Source organism: Platalea leucorodia (genome assembly GCF_965183815.1).
Source record: "Platalea leucorodia genome assembly, chromosome: 3".
Lineage (NCBI taxonomy): Eukaryota > Metazoa > Chordata > Aves > Pelecaniformes > Threskiornithidae > Platalea > Platalea leucorodia.
Genome location: NC_138825.1, coordinates 39,483,414 through 39,502,210, shown reverse-complemented (window position 1 = coordinate 39,502,210; position 18,797 = coordinate 39,483,414). Strand labels below are relative to the sequence as shown.

Below are 18,797 nucleotides of genomic sequence, written 5' to 3'. Positions count from 1 at the left end.
AGCTTCCGGCGGGCGGCAATGGCGGCGTTGTGGGACTTCGGCGTGAGGGACCCGAAGCGGGCGGGCGGTGACAGCGGCGAGGAGGAGGAGGACGATGAAGAAGGAGAAGATGGAGATGCCGGAGGCTTCACGCTGGACGAGGTGCTGCGCCTCGGTGGCACCAAGGTAAAGGGGGGGCGGCAGGGAGCGGGAGCACGTGGCGGCCGGCCCCCCCCCCCCCCCCCCCCGCCCTGGTCGGGTCCTTGTGGGGCGCGGGGTGTGGGGGGCGGCGGGGGGAGCCGTTGGTGCCGTTGGGAGCGCGCGGCCCGGCGCCGGATCCGCCTGTAACGGCCTCGCGGTGCCGCCCGCAGCAAGACTACCTGATGCTGTGCGCCGTGGACGAGGCGGAGGAGATGGTGGACGGCGGGAAGAAGAACGCGATCGACGACCTGAAGGAAGGGGAACTGGAGGCGTTCGTCAGCTCCCTGGGGCTCAGCAAGTACGCCAAAAGTTGCCTGGTGGTGGAGGAGGAGGAGGAGGATGATGGCAGCGGCAGCAAGGAGAAAGAGAAGCCCCCAAAGAAAGAGAAGGGCAAGAAAGAAACTAACTCTCCTTCGTTAGAAGGGAAAAAAGAAAAAAAAGGCAAGGAAAAGGCAAGCAGTGTGAAAGACAGCAAGAAAAAGCAAGCTGGTGCCGATCAGGACCAGCACGTTTCAGCAAAGAAAGAGAAGCTGGAAGAAGACTTTGAATTTCATGCGAGGCAAGTGATACTGATCAAACCAGGGGGCAAATGGTATGAGCTAGAATACACCAACGAGTTCTCTTCAGAGCCACAGAATCAGACACTTCTGTCCAAGTACAAGGCCTTGGCACAAAAGCTGTACCATCATGAGACAGATCTGTATAAGAACAAGACAGATTATCAGAAGGGGGCCTCTTCGGCGTGGATGAAAACTGTTGTGTCGTCGGGTACCTTGGCCGACAGGATGGCAGCGATGACCCTTCTCATTCAGGACAGCGCTGTCCACAGTCTCCAGTTTGTTGAGAACTTGGTAAACCTCATAAAGAAGAAGGGCAGCAGGCATCAGAGCCTTATGGCTTTGGATACATTCAAGGAGCTTCTCATTTCAGATCTCTTACCAGACAATCGAAAATTGTGGTCTTTCTCGCAGCGACCATTTAACAACATAGAGAAGATGTCGAGTGGCAACAGGGATTCAAGAGACAGACGGTTGATACTGTGGTACTTTGAGCATCACCTGAAACTGCAGGTGGCAGAGTTTGTGCAAACGTTAGAAACACTGAGTCATGATTCTCTGACGGCAACAAAATCCCGAGCGCTGGCCGTTGCTCACGAGCTTCTCTGTAACAAGCCTGAGCAGGAGAAAGTTCTGCTTGTTCAGCTGGTAAATAAACTGGGAGACCCTCAAAACAAAATCGCCACCAAAGCCTCTTATCTTTTAGAGACGTTACTTCACAAGCATCCAAATATGAAGGGAGTAGTGTGCAGTGAGGTGGAGAGGCTTTTGTACCGGTCAAACATTAATGTGAAAACTCAGTATTACGCCATTTGCTTTCTAAATCAGATAGTCCTCAGTCACGAAGAAAGTGCGTTGGCTAACAAACTGATAACTTTGTACTTTAGCTTTTTTCGGAACTGCATTAAGAAAAAAGACGTTGAATCCAAAATGCTCAGTGCTCTTCTTTGCGGGGTAAACAGAGCTTACCCTTATGCTGACACTGGTGATGAGAAAGTGAAAGAACAAATGGAGACCTTGTTTAAAGTTCTGCATCTTGTGAACTTCGGTACCAGTGTCCAGGCGCTGATGTTACTGTTTCAAGTGATGGACTCTCAGCAGACTGTATCGGATAGGTACTATGCAGCACTATACAAGTAAGTGTCAGGTTTGCAAATTTCACTTTATGAGGTAGTCACCATTAATTTAAAGTTGTAGAAACATTTTGCTTTTAGGATCTTGCAAGTTTTGCGTCTCATTGGTTAAAAATTTCTGATATTTTATATGAGCTAGAAGAAAAAGCATGTGATTTCTTTGACTTTATGTGGGGATAAAACAAATGGTAGCGATAGGTCCTGAGAGCACAACATATGCATTTCATCCTTTGCACTGCTTTCTGGTGGCGTGTTTTAATTCCAGATATTATTTGCAACTAATAGATAACTACTTCTTCTGAAATCACTTTTACAGGTACTGTGGTTTAGTCACGTAATAGCCTAAAATCTCATTTGCTTTTTTTGTGGGGGTGTGGGAGAATATTATGTTAACAAATTCTTTAGATGATTTAATTTGTGTAGTTGGAAAGCCTTGTATTACAAAAGTATCTCTTTTTTGTCCCAGCTGGTTGTTTAGACTCTTTGTAGGATCCTTACAGGCTTCTGTTTAGTAGACCAAAGGGAAGTTGCTGATTTTTTAAAGAGAGAACTCAGGTTCCCCCAGAATGTGCAATGTATTTCGGTGCCTTCCTGTACCTGGCAGCCTCGAAAAAAAGTGGAGTAGAAAATGAACTTGCCAACACATATGTCTGGTCTGATGGTGAAGCAGGCCGATTGCTAACCATTTTCTTTCTATTTTTTTGAACATCTGAATACGTCGGATTAGTTTTTCACTTTGAATATCTCAAATTTCGAAACTGTTTTCAGTTGAACTCAGTTTCTTTATATTTACTTACAGGTTTTTTTGTTTACTGATACAGGTTTTTCTTTAATCTTCAGTCTCTTCTATATATCTAGAAATACTACACAGCTGTTGACAGTTCAGGGTTGATCGTAATGGTTTTCAGTATGGGGGAACAAGCTGTCACTGGTATTTTAGACGGCACTGTGAAAAATGTAGATGATTGTTGTTAATAGCAATTATTCTCCTATGTGCGTTATGATAATCAGCAATATTTTCTCCTGTGTTTTCTACAGGAAGCTTCTAGACCCTGCTTTAGCAACCTGCTCAAAGCCATCCATGTTTCTTAATCTTGTCTATAAATCTCTGAAGGCAGATGTAGTGTTACGGCGCGTGAAGGCCTTTGTAAAGAGGTTACTTCAAGTCACTTGTGGACAACTGCCACCCTTCATCTGTGGAACCCTGTACCTTCTGTCTGAACTTCTGAAAGTAAAACCGGAGTTAAGGGTCCAGTTACAGGATCATGTGGTATAAGATGATTTCTTTACCTCATTGTTTTTTCAATAAGAACTATTTTCGTAAGCACCTTTCCCTAACCTGTTTATTAGTAAGCTGAGGGTTTGCTAGTACGTTATGGGAGAAAGCACTTGAACAATTATAACTACATTAAAATCTGCATAGATGAAGGTGTTTTAAGCATCTAGCAGATCCTATGGACTTCATTCATGGAGAGAGGATAATTTTGCTAAATGCTGTATAAGTAAGCATGTGACCGTTCTTCACCCAAAAGCTTTGTCAAAACATGGCCTGTTTGTTTCTTCTGTCTGCAGTCTCTGAAGCATAGCTAGGCAGGACTGGATTTTTTCTTTCTTTCTTCTTCAGAGGAGGGACCATTACAGTTGTGTGATGTAAGATGTAAAGTTCAATTTTAAGTCCTGTATCAAGGCCAAAAATCTGTATTGTTTAAACATGGGCCATCATTTGTTTATATTTTTGTAAGTAGCATCTTAAGAACTATATGTGCATTTTTCTAATACATGAGAATAAAACTGGAAAGGAAAAGTTGTTTGCTAACATTTTTTGTTGTTTAGGAGTCGGATGATGAAGAGTGCTTTAAGGATCAGGAAGAGGCTGAAGAGGATGAGGAAAAATTTGTGGATGCAGACAAAGAAGTAGAAGGTGAAGAGAGGAGCACAACGGAAAATTCTGCTAAAACAAACGATTCAAATTCAACAGCCTCGTGGGTGCATCATCTGAATATGGGAGGTAAATTAGCAAGAAAATATAATTTATTTAGCTTCTAACATTCCCTAACAGTGTCGTGTTCATCAAGAGTTGTTGTAAAATTAAGTGATTAAAACATTATTTTAGTTTTTCAAATTGAAGTTTGATTCAAAGCAATCAATCAGAATAATTTTTTTTAATCTGTTAGCTCAGCAGTGATGAAGAGACTGTATGAATCTTCTAGTGTATTTCACTTTGTGCAGTTTATTGCATTTGTGCCTAAGCAATAAACAGGCTTGGGATTTTTTGCTTCTGTGTTCAAACACCTTCAGAGCAATGCAGCCAAGGTTAGGATGTGTAACTGCTCATTCGCTTGTGAAGCTTGCTAGAACAATTCGTCTGGCTTTGAGCCTGCTTCTAGTCTCACGCTTTCCTGAGGACCTTTTGGAACAGAGCAGGGGTTTTCAGGAGCTTCCTTGGAAGCACATAGGAACTCACCTGTGCACCTGATCATACACTGGGTAGGGCGGCTGCGTATAACCCTTGCTACTGCATGAATCTGTGGCCTGTCCAGCAAAGAATGATAGGCAGCATTACTGTCATGGTGAAATGAAAATAATACACTCATAAAGTTGCCCGAGGAAATTTAAGTTGTTTTCATCTCCTCCACCCCTCAGGCAGGAAGAGCGGAGCTTTGTATGATCCTATGCACAGAAGTCCTTTATACTGTGGTGCTGAAAGTACAAGCCTGTGGGAACTGAAGAAGGTAAGGCATTCTTATGTTGCCAAGTACTGTGTTTCTTAGTGTGGCCCTTGTATTGAGAGAAGAAAATGAACTTTTTTGTTCTTGGAGTAGCTACCTGGGTAACGTAACAGAAAGGTTAAAGCTGTCACATTGTTCAGCTTTAAACTTGTATATGTTACAAACAATGCTGATATTCCGGAGTAGGGAATAGGAATTTTTAAGTGGAGATTTGGACAATAATAATATTTTTTAACTTTTGGATCTTAGCTTTGTATCACTAAAGCTTTTTAGTGTTGAATTAAACAAAATTGTAAATGAGAATGTATTTAGTTAACACAAACAGAAGATTAGAACTTGAAGTTCTTCAGCTGTTCAAGGGCAGAGCACATCAGCCTTCCCCTACTACATGCATCTGCGTGTTATTTGGTGAGTTACAGAGTGGTCTTATGATATAGTGGTGTTGTCAGGAGCCTGATACATCAACACGAGTAATGATTGCATTTATTTTTAAAGTAGAAATAAGTAAGTGATTCATGTTTTTCAGCTTTCTGAACATTTTCATCCGTCTGTGGCCCTATTCGCAAAAACAATTCTAGAAGTAAGTGCTTTTACTAGTCTGTAGCTTTGAAGTTTGACTTCTTTGTTAGCTGTCTTTTCCTATTTGAAAAAATACATTATAAAGCCTCCTTGCACTCTGCAGGTAACTAGCAGCTCTGCAGCGCTGTAACATACACTCAAATGTACGGAATTAAAATTAGCTTTTCATGGAATTAAAGCGTTTCATATAAAGGAGACTGCTCACAGAAGTAATTAACTTGTTAGAAATGTTGGTGTTACATGATTCTTAAAGCTTTTTTAGAGTTTTGGTCTATCTTTTTATTTAATGTGGGTTTTTTTATGTGGGGAACCCTGCTGTTGGAACAAATCCTTTTTTAATACTGTTGTGGTATCATGCCAAAAATACTCAAACCTACACAAATGTATATTTAAAATATTTATTTTTATTTGAATATATGGTATCCAAATAGTGCCAAGTATTAAGTGGTATTAGCACAGTACATTGCAAGGCAGTTCATCACTGAAACAAAGTGAAGGAAGTGTTTTTTTTAGTTGAGAAAACATTGACATTCCAAAAAATAAGAACCTGTAGAGGAGTGTCTTAACTAGTCAGGCTTATGTGATAAAGTATCCCCAAGTCTTTGTCTTTTCAAAGTGGGGTTTAATGTTGTTCTTGGACTGTGTGAGTCCTCTGTGTTTAGTTGCTGTCTTTCTAAAATGAGGACCTTAATGATTTTTGGCTTTTTTCTTCTTTCAGGGAAATCACATTCAGTACTCTGGGGACCCTTTGCAGGATTTCACATTAATGAGATTTTTGGATCGCTTTGTGTACAGAAATCCCAAACTCCATAAAGGCAAAGGTATGAACTTCTCTGTACATATTAGCATATGATCTTGATTATTGATGGTGACCAAACTCTTTTTCTCTTAGATTGCCAAGTAACCCTTTGTGCTTGTCAAGTATTCGGGGGGGTGTGGTGCAACAGAGGAGCGGGATCAGTCTTCAGGGCTGCAAGAGGGATTTTGGCGACTCAGAACCAGCTGACAATCACATTCTGCTGCCTCTCACATCCACAGTGCAGAAATTGCTAACCTAGCAGGAATAAGCAAAGTGATAGGGGAATGTAAAGACTACAGAATGGTTGAGGTTGGAAGAGACCTTTGGAGGTCATCTGGTCAAACAGGGCCACCTAGAGCAGGCTGCCCAGGCTGCCCAGATGGCTTTTGAATGTCTCCAAGAATGGAGACTCCACTGCCTCTCTGGGCAACCTGTGCCAGCGTGCAGTTGCCCTCACAGTGAAAAAGTGTTTCCTGATGTTCAGATGGAGCCTCCTGTGTTTCAGGTTGTGCCCATCACCTCTTGCACCATTGAAAAGCGCCTGGCTCTGTCTTCTTTACACCTTTCCTTCAGGTGTTTATATACATTGATGAGATCCCCCTGAGCCTCCTCTTCTCCAAGCTGAACAATCATAGCTCTCTCAACCTTTCCTCATAGGAGAGATGCTCCAGTCCCTTCATCATCTTAGTGGCCCTTCGCTGGACTCTCTCCAGTATGCCCACATCTGCCTTGTAGTGGGGAGCCCAGACCTGGACACAGCACTCCAGGTGTGGTCTCAGAAGTGCTGACTAGAGCGGAAGGGTCACCTCCCTCCACCTGCTGGCAACACTCCCCCTAATGCAGCCCAGGATACCGGCAGCTGCCTTTGCTGCAGGGGCACATTGTTGCCTCACGGTCAGCTTGGTGTCCACCAGGACGCCCTGTGCCTTTTCTGCTGCCAAGCTGCTTTCCAGCTGGGCAGCCCCCGACGTATACTGGTGCACGGGGTTGTTCTTCCCCAGCTGCAGGGCTTTGCACCTCCCCTTGTTGAACTGCATGACGTTCCCGGCAGCCCATTTCTCCAGCCTCTTCAGGTCCTTATGGATGGCAGCAAAACCCTCTGGTGTATCAGCCACTCCTCACAGTTTTGTATCAATAGTAATAAAGTATTTTGTTTCTGATTTATGTTCTTCTACAGAAAACACCAGCAGTGTGGTAATGCAGCCCAAGAAGAAGCAGTTTATGAAAGATATGCAGAATCTTGCAGGTAAGCCAGCCCCTTTTCAGTTAAGATTATGATGGCTAAAGAATTCTTGGCTGATTGTTGTAGACATGTGTGATCTGCGCTGTCTACGCTATTTCTGTTAGCAATAAAAGAAAGTCCTGTCCATCAGGAGTGCAGTGGTGGTGCCTGATGTTCAGGATCAGGTCTAATCTTGTAAGGATGTATGGAATCTCCACAGCTGAAACTTTGGATACATTAAATCATTTTAAGAATAAATGACGTAGAGAAGGTCAGTTACCTCAACTGCTAGCCTCTTGAGTAGGAAAACACTTTGTCTTCTACTGTAGCACTTGGCTACACACCAAATTTTTTTAAGACCTTTCTTTTCTCTCTGTTTTTCCCCCCTAATTGTCAGTTACTATCTATTGTAGTAATTCCTTTTTCTTAGGCAATGCATGGTAAGAGGTTGGACTTGATGATTTCAGAGGTCCTTTCCAACCTTAATGATTCTGTGATTCTATTCTATGATGAAGATTATACCTTCTGTCTAGCCATCGCATTAAGAAATGTATAACAGCAAAGGACAGAGCTACTGAAAACTGCATGCCTTGTTTTCTGTGCTATTTTTGCTATGATCTGCATATGCTTCCTATACCTTCTCTTACGCCAAGTTGTCTTTTTCTTGCATCCCCCTAAAAGGAAATACACCCCCTGGGTAAAGAGTAGATTTGCAGTCTTGTATAAAAAAGTTTGGAACATTGTCACAAATTTGCGTGTAGCTGGCGATGCGACCCCTTGGGAGGGGGGAAAAAGGCTAAAAAAAAGCCTTAGAATTTATTCCAGTTAATGATATTTCCAGTTAGAAGAGCAATCTGTTAGGGTGCTAACCTCAGAGGGACATGAATTTATAAAATACTAGCTAAATTTTCATCTCAGAAACATGCCATTCTTATGTCTGGCATCCTAGTTTTGCGAGTAATGGTTTTTAAAGTTCTTAAAAACACCTAAAATTACATAAAAATCTTTAAAACATAAGCTGGTCTAGCATTAGTTAATATAGTAGTATTGTGTAGTTAATGTTTTTATTTGTTTCCAAGTTATCATATAACCACTTTCATTCTGCTTATTATGATTGAAAAATGAATTAAAAATCTCAGCAAGTGGATTTATGTAATGATTTAAATCACATTAAGCTCTTTCATTAAATGATATGGATTGTTCCATACAACGCCACAGCTGCAGCTGTGTTTAGGATTAGTGTAAGGTATCTTTGGCACTGTTATTTTGCTCACGGGAGTCTTCCTGCCTCCAGAAAGAGGCTGCCTTTTGTCTAGTCCCACTGTTTCCGATGATTAAGGCCAGTATTCGGTGGTAAGAGCCAGCAGTTAAAAAATCAGGGTAAACCATCAGTAAAACATGCTGCTTGAGGACAGAAGAGGTACCGTCTTCTGTGGTAGAATCTCTGTAACGTTCCCAGGGATGTGCTTTCCTCTAACTTTCGGTCTGTTGTGTTGCACAGAGGTTTTAGTTATATGGATTAGCTGATGTACCTTTACAGATGCATGGTTTTATGGGTATTAAAGCTTAAAGTAGGAATTTTCACCTAGAATGCATTTGAAGGTACAGTTTGTTTATCACGTTCTTTAGTTTATTCTGAGTTGAAGGAGCAGACTGAGCATTTAGAACTGGATTTGAGGAATTTAAGTGTTCTATGAATGAAACATCTGATACAAAAATACGGATATATTAATATGGGTACAAAAATCTGCACTTGCTTCATGTAGCCGGTCTCTGCTGAGGCTTAGAGAACTGCGATTGCGAATTCTCTGATACCTTCTGCTGTTCATTTGAAGAGTCCTTCTGTGAGCGTGCTGATCTGGTTTCAGAAACTTTGACCCTTGTCACTTAGAAAATATTATAAACTGTGCCCACTGAGATAATCAGTAGCTCTTTCTCCTTTGATTTACTTCTGAGGTGGAGGAGGGAAGGGGAATGTGTGAGGGTAAAAAGCTTCTCCACAGGGGACCTGATCAATTCCCTGTTGAACTGCTGTTGCAGTGTCGTATTTTGCCTCAGTTCCTCAGGAATGGAGGCAGGGTGAGGCTCGATCCCTTCTTCAACATGCTCAGCTGGTGTATGGTCCTACCTTGCAGCTGCTGACGAGCATTTCTACGGCCAGGAGCGCTGGGCAGAAGCAGTTCCAGTATTTTAGTGCGTGACAGCGAGTTTATCTTATTTCCTACTTTTTTTTTTTTTTTATTTTTTTTTAAAATGCATTCCTGCTGCAGGTGATTGAAAAACCTCCCTTGCTAATAAATAAATTAGAATCTGGTTGGGACTGTGCCTCTTGAGTTTTGCCATAGGGTCTGTTCACATCTAAGCATGAGTATATACACTGAGAACTGTTAGTTTGAAGAGGTTTTGAGATGAGCTCCACTTTATTTAATGGATGGCTCTGGGTATCGGCGTACTTCTTTCTGTGCATGCAGTTTAACCTTTTAAAAGAAAAACAATCATTTCAATTTCAGGTAAAATCAGTTCTTTTTTTGTTTTTGCAGTCAACAGTAAGGAATTCCGTGCCAAAGATGAAAGCAAAATCCCAGCGGATGAAGTGTTTTTTCACAGGTAATGAAATACTTGTGAACATTCATTTTAAGTGCTGTTTTTTAATGCGATGCCATCAAACCCCATTACGTTTCATAAGTATTCTCTGGTATTCCAAGTGTTTGCAAAATGTGATTAATTTGAGTGACTTCTGATGATAGTACTTTCCTTATGAACAAAGGCAATCAGTGCTTGTAGTCTGAAATTGAGTAACTTGACATTGTAATAAAGAAGCCTTAAACAATGGGTAATGATGAATGTCTTGTGGGTTGTAATTCTTACGCATTAGAAGTATATTGAAAAAAACCCGGAATATACCTTGTTTATGTTATTAGCATCAAAGCTTATTAGAATGGAACAATGCAAAAAAAGTTAGAGGAGCTAGATTTCTGTGTATTTATTTTTTTATTATTCATAGTTCTTTCTGTTTAGTTGGCTTTCAGATTATGATATAAAAATGCAGCTGTAACACTAAAATTGAAGAGACACATTTGGCAAAGATTTGTTATTATTAGAACACTGGTTACCTGTGAGTGTCTCCTTAGGAAATCAGTGCTTGAATTAACTTCATTTATTTTGTTTAATTCACTTTGGTTTTCTTTTTTTTGTTTAGTATATTCATTGCTGTAGGGGCTTTTAAAAATTTTTGAAGTATCACGTTAATGGAACTTACTAATTTTAATTAACTGCTATTATAATACTGAGGAATATAATATTAATAAATAAATAAAATAGTGGTATTAATTTTGAGATTTTTGAGGAAAGCAGCTTAAAAACATGCCCCTGTCTGAAAAGTTAACAATATTGTTACATTGAAGATGACTGAAGCTGAGATTACACATCTGAAGTCTTCCATATGAAGTGCTGTACTCTTTTGCTCTTGTGTATGATCAAAATTACCTTCTGTGTTTGGTGGTTCTTTAATATGAAATGAAGGAGAGAAAGTGGTTTATAATGGCTGACAGAAGGTAAAACTAAGCACACAAAAGAAGAGGGCTACGGGGGAAAATTTAACGGAACTTAATGGGTAAACCTCTTTTATATATTCCCCTCCCCAATTAGATGCAAGTTGAACTTGATTCTTTCTTCCTTATCAGTATAAGGCAGACTTTCACATCTTTCTTGTGCCCTTTTATAAATTCACTGTATTCAGAATAATTTCTGGCACCTTTGGCTGTGAAATGTATTTGTTTTAAATCTTACAGTAGTGGCTTACTCTTTGGAAAACAAAGAAAATATAAATCTGTGTTTGAAACCATTACTTAAAATTTTCAACTCGCAACATAGACGTGAAACAATCTGCAGGTTGTTGGTTTGGTTTTTTTTTGTTTTTTGTTTTTTTTAAAACTTGTCATAAAGATCATCAACTGTACTTTTGTGTCTGAGAGCAATATATTATTTCAGATTTTATTCAAAGTTCGATAAGAGGAGAGAGAAACAAAAGCGTCAGGATGATGAAGAAAGTGTGGAAGATGTAGATGATGATGAATTTGAAAGAGCATTGGGTAAGGTGGTGTTTTTCCTTGCAGTAACTATGCCAATATTTCCTGCTTTTGCAAATTATTAATTCATCCTTTTTATAGTTTGTATTGTATAAAAGAGCCAGATACAGGAATATGGAAGTGGAGGAAAACTGGCTTTCCAATTCCCATTCTATGCTACTACGGCCAGCAGTTCATGCTATCCGTCACGTAAGCCAACTGGATGGCCATCTTGTAAAAGAGGTCTTGCTCTCACTACTCCAGTAGTGTTCAGCTTGTTTGAATGGTTGGAAATCGTCTGATTTTGAACATAAGCTCATGAGTGGTGGTTCGTGCCTGTTTGTTCTTTTCCTAACGTAGTCTGAGAGTTAAATAACTTTTTTGAACAGCATGTAACATTTGCTTCTATTCTTTCTTTACTGCTTGGCCTTTTCCATTCTTCCTTACAGTTTCTCTCATCGTTTCTAACGTCTTTCATGAGGTTATTTGTTCAGTTAGATCCTTGGCAAACTAAGTAGTCTTAGCTCTTCCTGTAGCATGTACTTTGTTTGCTTTGGAATTAGTGTATGATTTGTACCAGAATCTAAATTTGTTAGTGTACCATAAAATGTCCATTATTTTATGATTTCATATTTTACTTATACAGTAATATATGTATTTGGAAAGAAATCCAGTTAGCTCTCCATAACTGTTTTGTACAATATTTTTAGACAATTCTGAACTCCCATAGCAGGATTCTTCCTTAGTGACACAATTAGTATCATCTTAGTTATGACAAGAATCCATTACTAATTCTGTTTGTCATCTTATTGTTAGTTATCTCTAATAAGTTGACTGTCTCTGAGAATTTGCTTCATCAGTTCAGAAACTTAAATTAAGGACCCTCTGATGTTAGCATTTACTCTTTGAAACAGAACAGTTGTAATTTTTTGGATTTTGTTTTTACCTGCTGTTTTATATAGCAATTTGTTGCTAAGTGAATCCGATGATAGGAGCTTTCATCCTCTAGTTCGCTTGCTTTTCTGTCAAAAATTATAGTGAATACTTCTAATCTGAAAATTAACATACAGATTAGCTGGCAGGATACTTGCTTGGGGTATCTTGAGTCTTTGTTCTATCTGACTTGGAGCAAGTGTTTGAGACTTGTGATATCCCACCTGGCAACGAAGTCTGAATCACTGGGCAATTGCGTGTCCATTTGTGTCTGTCTGCTTCCCATATCATCTAGTTCTGGCCAGAAATTACATCCTGGATAAAAGAAAACTTTCATTATTTTTCAAAGATAAATATATTTTTTAGAAAAAGTCCAGTTAGGTTTAGGTAACTGTGGAGTATTTTTCTATAGGAGTATGAACCTTTTGGTATCAGGACCCTTTGTTACTGATGCAGATCATATCAACTGTTCAGGACAATGATACCGAAAAATAATATGTTTTGCAATGACTTTATATTTCTTTGTTTGACTTTGTTTTGTAGTAATAAACAATTTTTTTCCCCCTAGATACGTTTGAGTCTGCTGATAATGCCATTGATGTTGGCCAGGATGACCTTGATTTTGCTAGGTAAGACTTTAAATTGGTTCTTTCATCTCTTGTTTTGATACCTATGTGGAGTTCTGTTCTGCAAAATCAGATAGACCTTTTTCAAAAAGACTCAGAATATCACCTTGAAAAAGGCAATAGCAGGTGAACGCTGGGTAATGCTGCTTTTCTGCATGTCCCATAATGGAGCATCATGATCCTGTGGTGCTTACAGTCTGCTGGCTTGACACGTGAGACTTGTAGTATTTCATTTATACAATGCACTGACCCAGTGAGCAAGGTAAAATCTTACGTGTTTTTCATTGTCTCAGGTTTCTGTTTGAGCATTACCCAGTACAAAAGTAAGCAGAATGAGGCATAATGGTGCTGCTGCCGTAAGGACGGGTTGTAACTGGACCTAATGCAGTAAATAAACTTTGTGGAATCCAGAATCACAGAGCTCAGTTCTTGGGAAGTCAGCAGTTTCATTAATCATATAATTATTTAGGTTGGAAAAGACCTTTAAGATCATTGAGTCCAAGTGTGAATGATTAAGTAGCCTCTTTTTTACTTAAACTATCTGCAATACAGCTTTCAAATCAGCACGGAAACTTCTTTTCTTGAGGTGAAAGGAGAAATAAAGCTTAAACTTCTAGTGAAACCTGAACATTTTTGTGATCCAGACTGGTGTGAGTAAAAAATAGCAGAGAGGAGACAAAAAAACAAGTAACCATCTAGTACATGAAGAACCATGTTTCCTTTCTGAAGAAAAAAAAAAAAATGAAGTCTTATTTCTTGATTTAGTAGAGTTGCTAGGGATACCAGCAGTTTGTGTGTTTTACAGAAAAGATTTTCTGAAAAGGAGCAAAGGTACGTAGGAGATAAAATACTGAAGCTGACATTTCTGTTAATTTCAGAACAGGATTCTCTCCAGAACTTCTTAAAGTGGTTGACTTTCATAATACAGTTCCATATACTGATGTTGAAAACATACCTGAGTGCATAATACGTGTTTCTTTGGTCTCGGCCTACATTTACAGTAGTTTGAAAGGATGTTGAACTTTTCTAACATAGTGTTTGCCGGTAAATAGATGCTATCTGGATGCAAACAATATTTTGCCAGATGAAGTGCTAAGCTTTGTTACATGTTTTTTTAGTAATATAAAAAAGAAAACCAAAGATGGTAAGAAAGGCCAAAGAAGTGAGGATTCCAGTGCTGACTGGGAGGATTCTGATGATGATGGTGAATTCAGTGATCTGGATGATGAGGAAGTCTCCTTAGGAAGTATGGAGGAAGACTTTGGAGAGGATATGGATGAAGAGGGAGGTGTATTTATGGATGTGTCCGATGACGATAACACCCTAGGTAAAGTACCATTTATTATCAAAAACCAAGAAGAAAAAGCTTTAAAAATAGGTTATCTAATATGTAATTACGTATATAAATTCAGATATAGTTACCTAGGTGGGAGGTTTGGCTTTTAAGTAAAGAAGTGACAACACGTCCTTCTCTGGACAATGAAGTCTTAAGAGAAACATTTCCTGGCACAGTCTCCCAGATGGGAGTGGGAATTAGGCATCTGGGTATAAAAACTTGCAAAGACGACATGTTTCTTTCATTCTGAAAACATTGGCAGTAGTAAAAGTAGCTTAATACGCAAATAACTGGCTACAGTAGGCAGAAATATTAAAAGATCTCAAACAGAAAAAAAAAAGTGGTACTTGGTAATTTTTTTATTTCTTTAGACCTAGTTAATGTTCATTTTTTTAGATGAGGTAACTTATATTTAAATTGCTGTCTCATAAGTAACAACTTACTCTTCTAATACGGCTATGCACCCAAATTTTTATTACCACTGTAACAATAACTGATCATTGCACCTGCATGGTTGTATGATTTTTTTCAACTGAAAAGCACAGTTTACACAGTATACGCTTTATGTGGCTGGAAAAGCACAGATTAATGGAGTGTTTCAACTAATAGGGTCACAGGGAGATGATTGAGGGTAGGGGAGGTAAGCTCTTCATACAGCTGTTAACACATTAATCTTTCATGAGATTATTATTTTACCAAACTTAGCAAGCGGACATTCAAGGTTTACTTAACACCTGCTTTTAGCCTTTGTATTTTATGTACCTTAGTTTCATATTTCATTCCTTTTTGGTGCTATGGAAAAAAAGCATAAAGAATGGCACACCACTGACCAATTTTTAATTGTTTGGGTTGAAGAAATCCCAGATTTGGTTGTGTGCACTGCGTTTTAAACTTTTTTAATGTAAAGACTCGGACCGTCATAACAAATATGCCTAAAAAGAAATTTTAGTCTCTGCTGTGCTTTAAATACATGTACAAGGAGTGAGAATGAGGGGTTCATGTATCTTTTTTTTTTTTCTGTCAGACCCGAACAATGAGAAGCAATTGAAGTCTGTCGGTAAAAAGGGCAAGAGAAAGAAAGATATGGATTTTGTGGGATCGCTTGAAGGTAAGGAAACACTGCCATGATTTCCATTTGAGAAGGCTTAATACAAATACAGAGTCTTGGAAAACTTTGGAATCAGAGGGTTTTAGTACAGTAGATTATCTACACTTTTAGATTTGGGTTCAGGTTTGAATAAACCATAAATGAAAAGGAGGTTGTCCTCCAACCAGTGTGGCCTAATTCAGAGTGACAATCTGCTGTTGAAGGACTGCGAATCAAAGGAGGCACTTTCGAAGGATGGATGGAGTTGTACTGGCCGTTTGTGCATCTGTTACTAACACTTGATGCACAGGTTGGTGCTATTTAGTTTTTGGTTGGAAACTTTTTTTTTCTTTTTTTTAGGGGAGATGGAGAATAAAGGTTTCTAACACAGCTGTTTTAGATGGTCTCATTAAATAAAAAAAATAAAAAACATAGTAACACTTTGTTTTAGTGTCACTGTGAACTTGACATTGTGTCTCATAAGAATAATATTTCTTGTTTGAAGGATCCAACCGAGGAAAGAAGAGAAAACTCAAAGATGCCGATATACTGGCATCTGCAGAAGAGGTGAGTTTGATCAGCATTTAGCAAAAAGTGCTCAAGCATTTTACCTGTTTCTTTGTAATAAAATACTAAAATTTCTCTCTTTAAAGTTTGGCTATCTGCTGGATGAAAATGCTGGGTCTAAGTTTGACAATATTGGAATGAACGCCATGGCCAACAGAGATAATGCAAGTAAGTACACGCTACAAATGGCAGATAGTTGTAATGCTGTTTTACTTCTTTCTCTTCAGATTCTGTATGTAAAAAGATGTACCTTCTTTAACTGAAATACACACAGTCAGAAATCACACAGTAGGGACAGTAGCTCAATGTCAGTAAGACATGACTTCGTTTTCTTCAGTTATGAGAGATGCCCAGTGCTAATAGTAACTGTGACTACAGGAGTGAATAAGGCTTCAGAAAAGAGGAAGAGGCTATCACGTGGCCCTTTCACACTGTAACCAAGGACGGGCAGTATGCTGTTTGTCAAGCGTTCGTGTGAATGTTGCTCTGATAAGGAGTGTCCTGTATTCTGGGGAAGGGAAGGCATGAGGCATGGCTGTCTTTACCTGCCTACCCGAGTATTTCCTTGCAGTATCGCTGAAGCAAAAGCAGTTTCCCAGAAATAATTCTAATGACTTAAATGTGTATATCCTGGTTGACTAATTAGTCCTTTGTAGAGCTTTTACAAGTCTTGCTGGTGTCACCTGAAAAATGTTAACAGCAGCACTCAAACACTGTGTATTCCTAAAACAAGCCTGTCTAGCATTAGTAAAATACAAAGCAATGGCAAGAGCAGTCTTAAACTCTGAGATGGTAGGGTATGTTTTGCGAAACGAACAAACCAAAACTTTCTCTGGTGTCAAAAAAATTGGCAGCTTGCACTTTATTAACATTTATAAATACAGTAGCCAAGTTTTAACTTTTACATGATTCATCTGTATTCCACATCATGGTCAGAGGTATCCATCGTCTCCGTATTTCTCACCTTTCCTTACAGATGTCAAACAGATCCAGTGGGAAATAGAGCGTGACAAGTGGCTTCACAATAGGGATGTGAAAAGCATCATCAAAAAGAAGAAACAGTTCAGGCACAGAGGGCTGAAAAACAAGTACAAAGGCAAGAAATCAAAAAGATGAACTGGACATTTTAATGTGGACGTTTTTACAATTATTATTCTAAAACAATTTTTTAATTAATCACACATCTTTCTTACTTCAGTTCTTGTTGCTTAACCATGTCATTTGGTCATTCTCCCTTATGCCGTGAATTCCTGACCACTCATTGGATTTGTAATACACTGAAAAACAGGAAAATCCATGTCAGCTGTAAGTTAGGCATGTCTGAAGGTGAGCCACTTTGTGGCTCGTTTTGTGGGATGTATAGTCCTCCAGTTCTGAGGACTCTGTCCAACAGTCTGACACTCCTGCCACACCTCTGCGTAACAATAAACACTTCTGCGGTGTCTCCTGGGGTAAGTTTTAAGCAATAACAAAATGGGTTTTATACATAAGATGAAACAGAAGCTTCAGCCATCCTTTCTGAAGCCAACAACTACAAACCTACCTTCCAGAATTGATGGAAACCTCTTCTGCATTGTATATCTGAAATCTGACAAGAAAGATAAATCAGTTACTTTACCCAACGTATTTAAGACAAATAATTAAATGCACTATTTTTCTAACTAATTAGTTTTACCTAAATTTGTCTGAGCTCCTTAGTTACAGCCACCATTAAATAATGTGATCTGAATTTACTTTTTTTTTTTTTTTAAATTGTTTCACAGACTGTATTCAGGTTACTCATATGTGCGGCCCTATCATCACAGTGTTTTCTGAGCTTCCTCAGAATTGTAATAACCAAATACAAGCTACAGATTCACAGGAGGCTGAATGCCTCTCATAGACTGACACGCAAATGAAAATTGGGAAAACTACTTGGTTTCCTTACGCAGCTTTAGGTGTTCACTGAAAGCAGTAAAAGCCTCATTCTGAGCGAACTGAGTGTTAGGTGAGTTCACTGCACCTTACAGAACTACAGCTTAAGAAAATCTTCTGCAAAGGCATACAAGAACTAGGACCTAGAACTGAAAAGGGGGAGAAATGAGAAACCATGAATGCCCAGCACCTAGTTACCAAGATAGGCCGATACATCTCCACATTTTGGTGATATATTTTGTAACACAAATGCAAAGAAAGATAGCTTAAATCTAACAGCCTGCCAGCTTCTCAATCTGGGATAACAGATGCAAACGGATGTAGCGTAGGCGAAGTTCAGCTTGAACGAGGTGTAAGACCACGCTGCTGCTGAAACGGGTGGGCTCGCGCTCTCCCAGCCACAGCAGCAGCTGCCCCGTGGCTCGCAGCGCCCCTGCGGGTAGCGGGACTGACGGCCTTTTCCTGCCGGGGCACAGCTCTGTCCAACCAGTGCTGCACCCTGCAGAGCCCTGAATGCAAAGTAAGGGCACTGCTGCGCAGGGCAAATCTCCTTGTGGTAACTAAGCTGGGGCTTGGCTTTTGTGTTACCTAGGCACTGAGTCATAAGTCTGAGAGACTTGAAAGATAGAAGCTAAATCATCTGGAAAACGGTGCTGGCTGCCTCGTGCCAGCCAGGTCTGTTATCTACCTGGGAGATGTCAAATCAGAGAGCCAGCGAGGCCCAGACGCGAGCCAGGGGGTCGCTTCAAGGGCTGAACACGAGATGCCTGAAAAAGGGTTGATCAATTCCTGCCTCATTTGCAGACAGCCTCTCCTGCTCTAAGCCCCAGCTTGAGCCAACGCTGTTGCTATTAAACCCACAGCGTTCAGCTCTGTTCCCGGTGGTCACGTGCCGCCTTTCAAACGTTTCCCCACGGATTTGCTTTTCCCAAACTAAAACAGCCGCTTGTCCTCGACGATCCGCCTAACCAGCGACTCCCGCGTGCCCGCACCAGGGCGAGCCAAACCACCGGCCCCGAGGCGGCAGGTTGTGTTAAAAACCCCGCGCCCGCAGCGTACGCGCCGCGG

General features: G+C 40.0%; 1 protein-coding gene across 1 annotated transcript; it reads left to right on the top strand.

Moving 5' to 3' along the window:
- The first annotated feature begins 4 nt into the window (after nt 1-4).
- On the top strand, nt 5-17,509 carry CEBPZ (CCAAT enhancer binding protein zeta). The gene is made up of 16 exons (XM_082307077.1): nt 5-165; nt 351-1,873; nt 2,909-3,140; nt 3,704-3,878; nt 4,514-4,602; nt 5,126-5,179; nt 5,897-5,999; nt 7,155-7,223; nt 9,740-9,806; nt 11,190-11,290; nt 12,768-12,828; nt 13,944-14,152; nt 15,186-15,269; nt 15,754-15,815; nt 15,902-15,983; nt 16,792-17,509. Exons 1-16 carry the CDS (start codon nt 19-21, stop codon nt 16,929-16,931), a joined length of 3,198 nt encoding a protein of 1,065 aa, XP_082163203.1. The 5' UTR covers nt 5-18; the 3' UTR covers nt 16,932-17,509.
- The last annotated feature ends 1,288 nt before the right edge of the window (nt 17,510-18,797 follow it).

Bases quoted from the DNA above. Each gene is read 5' to 3' on its own strand.
- CEBPZ (XM_082307077.1), top strand. From the start codon at position 19: ATGGCGGCGTTGTGGGACTTCGGCGTGAGGGACCCGAAGCGGGCGGGC. The intron at 14,153-15,185 runs GTAAAGTACCAT...TTTTTCTGTCAG, and splicing joins CGATGACGATAACACCCTAG to ACCCGAACAATGAGAAGCAA. The intron at 15,984-16,791 runs GTAAGTACACGC...CTTTCCTTACAG, and splicing joins GGCCAACAGAGATAATGCAA to ATGTCAAACAGATCCAGTGG.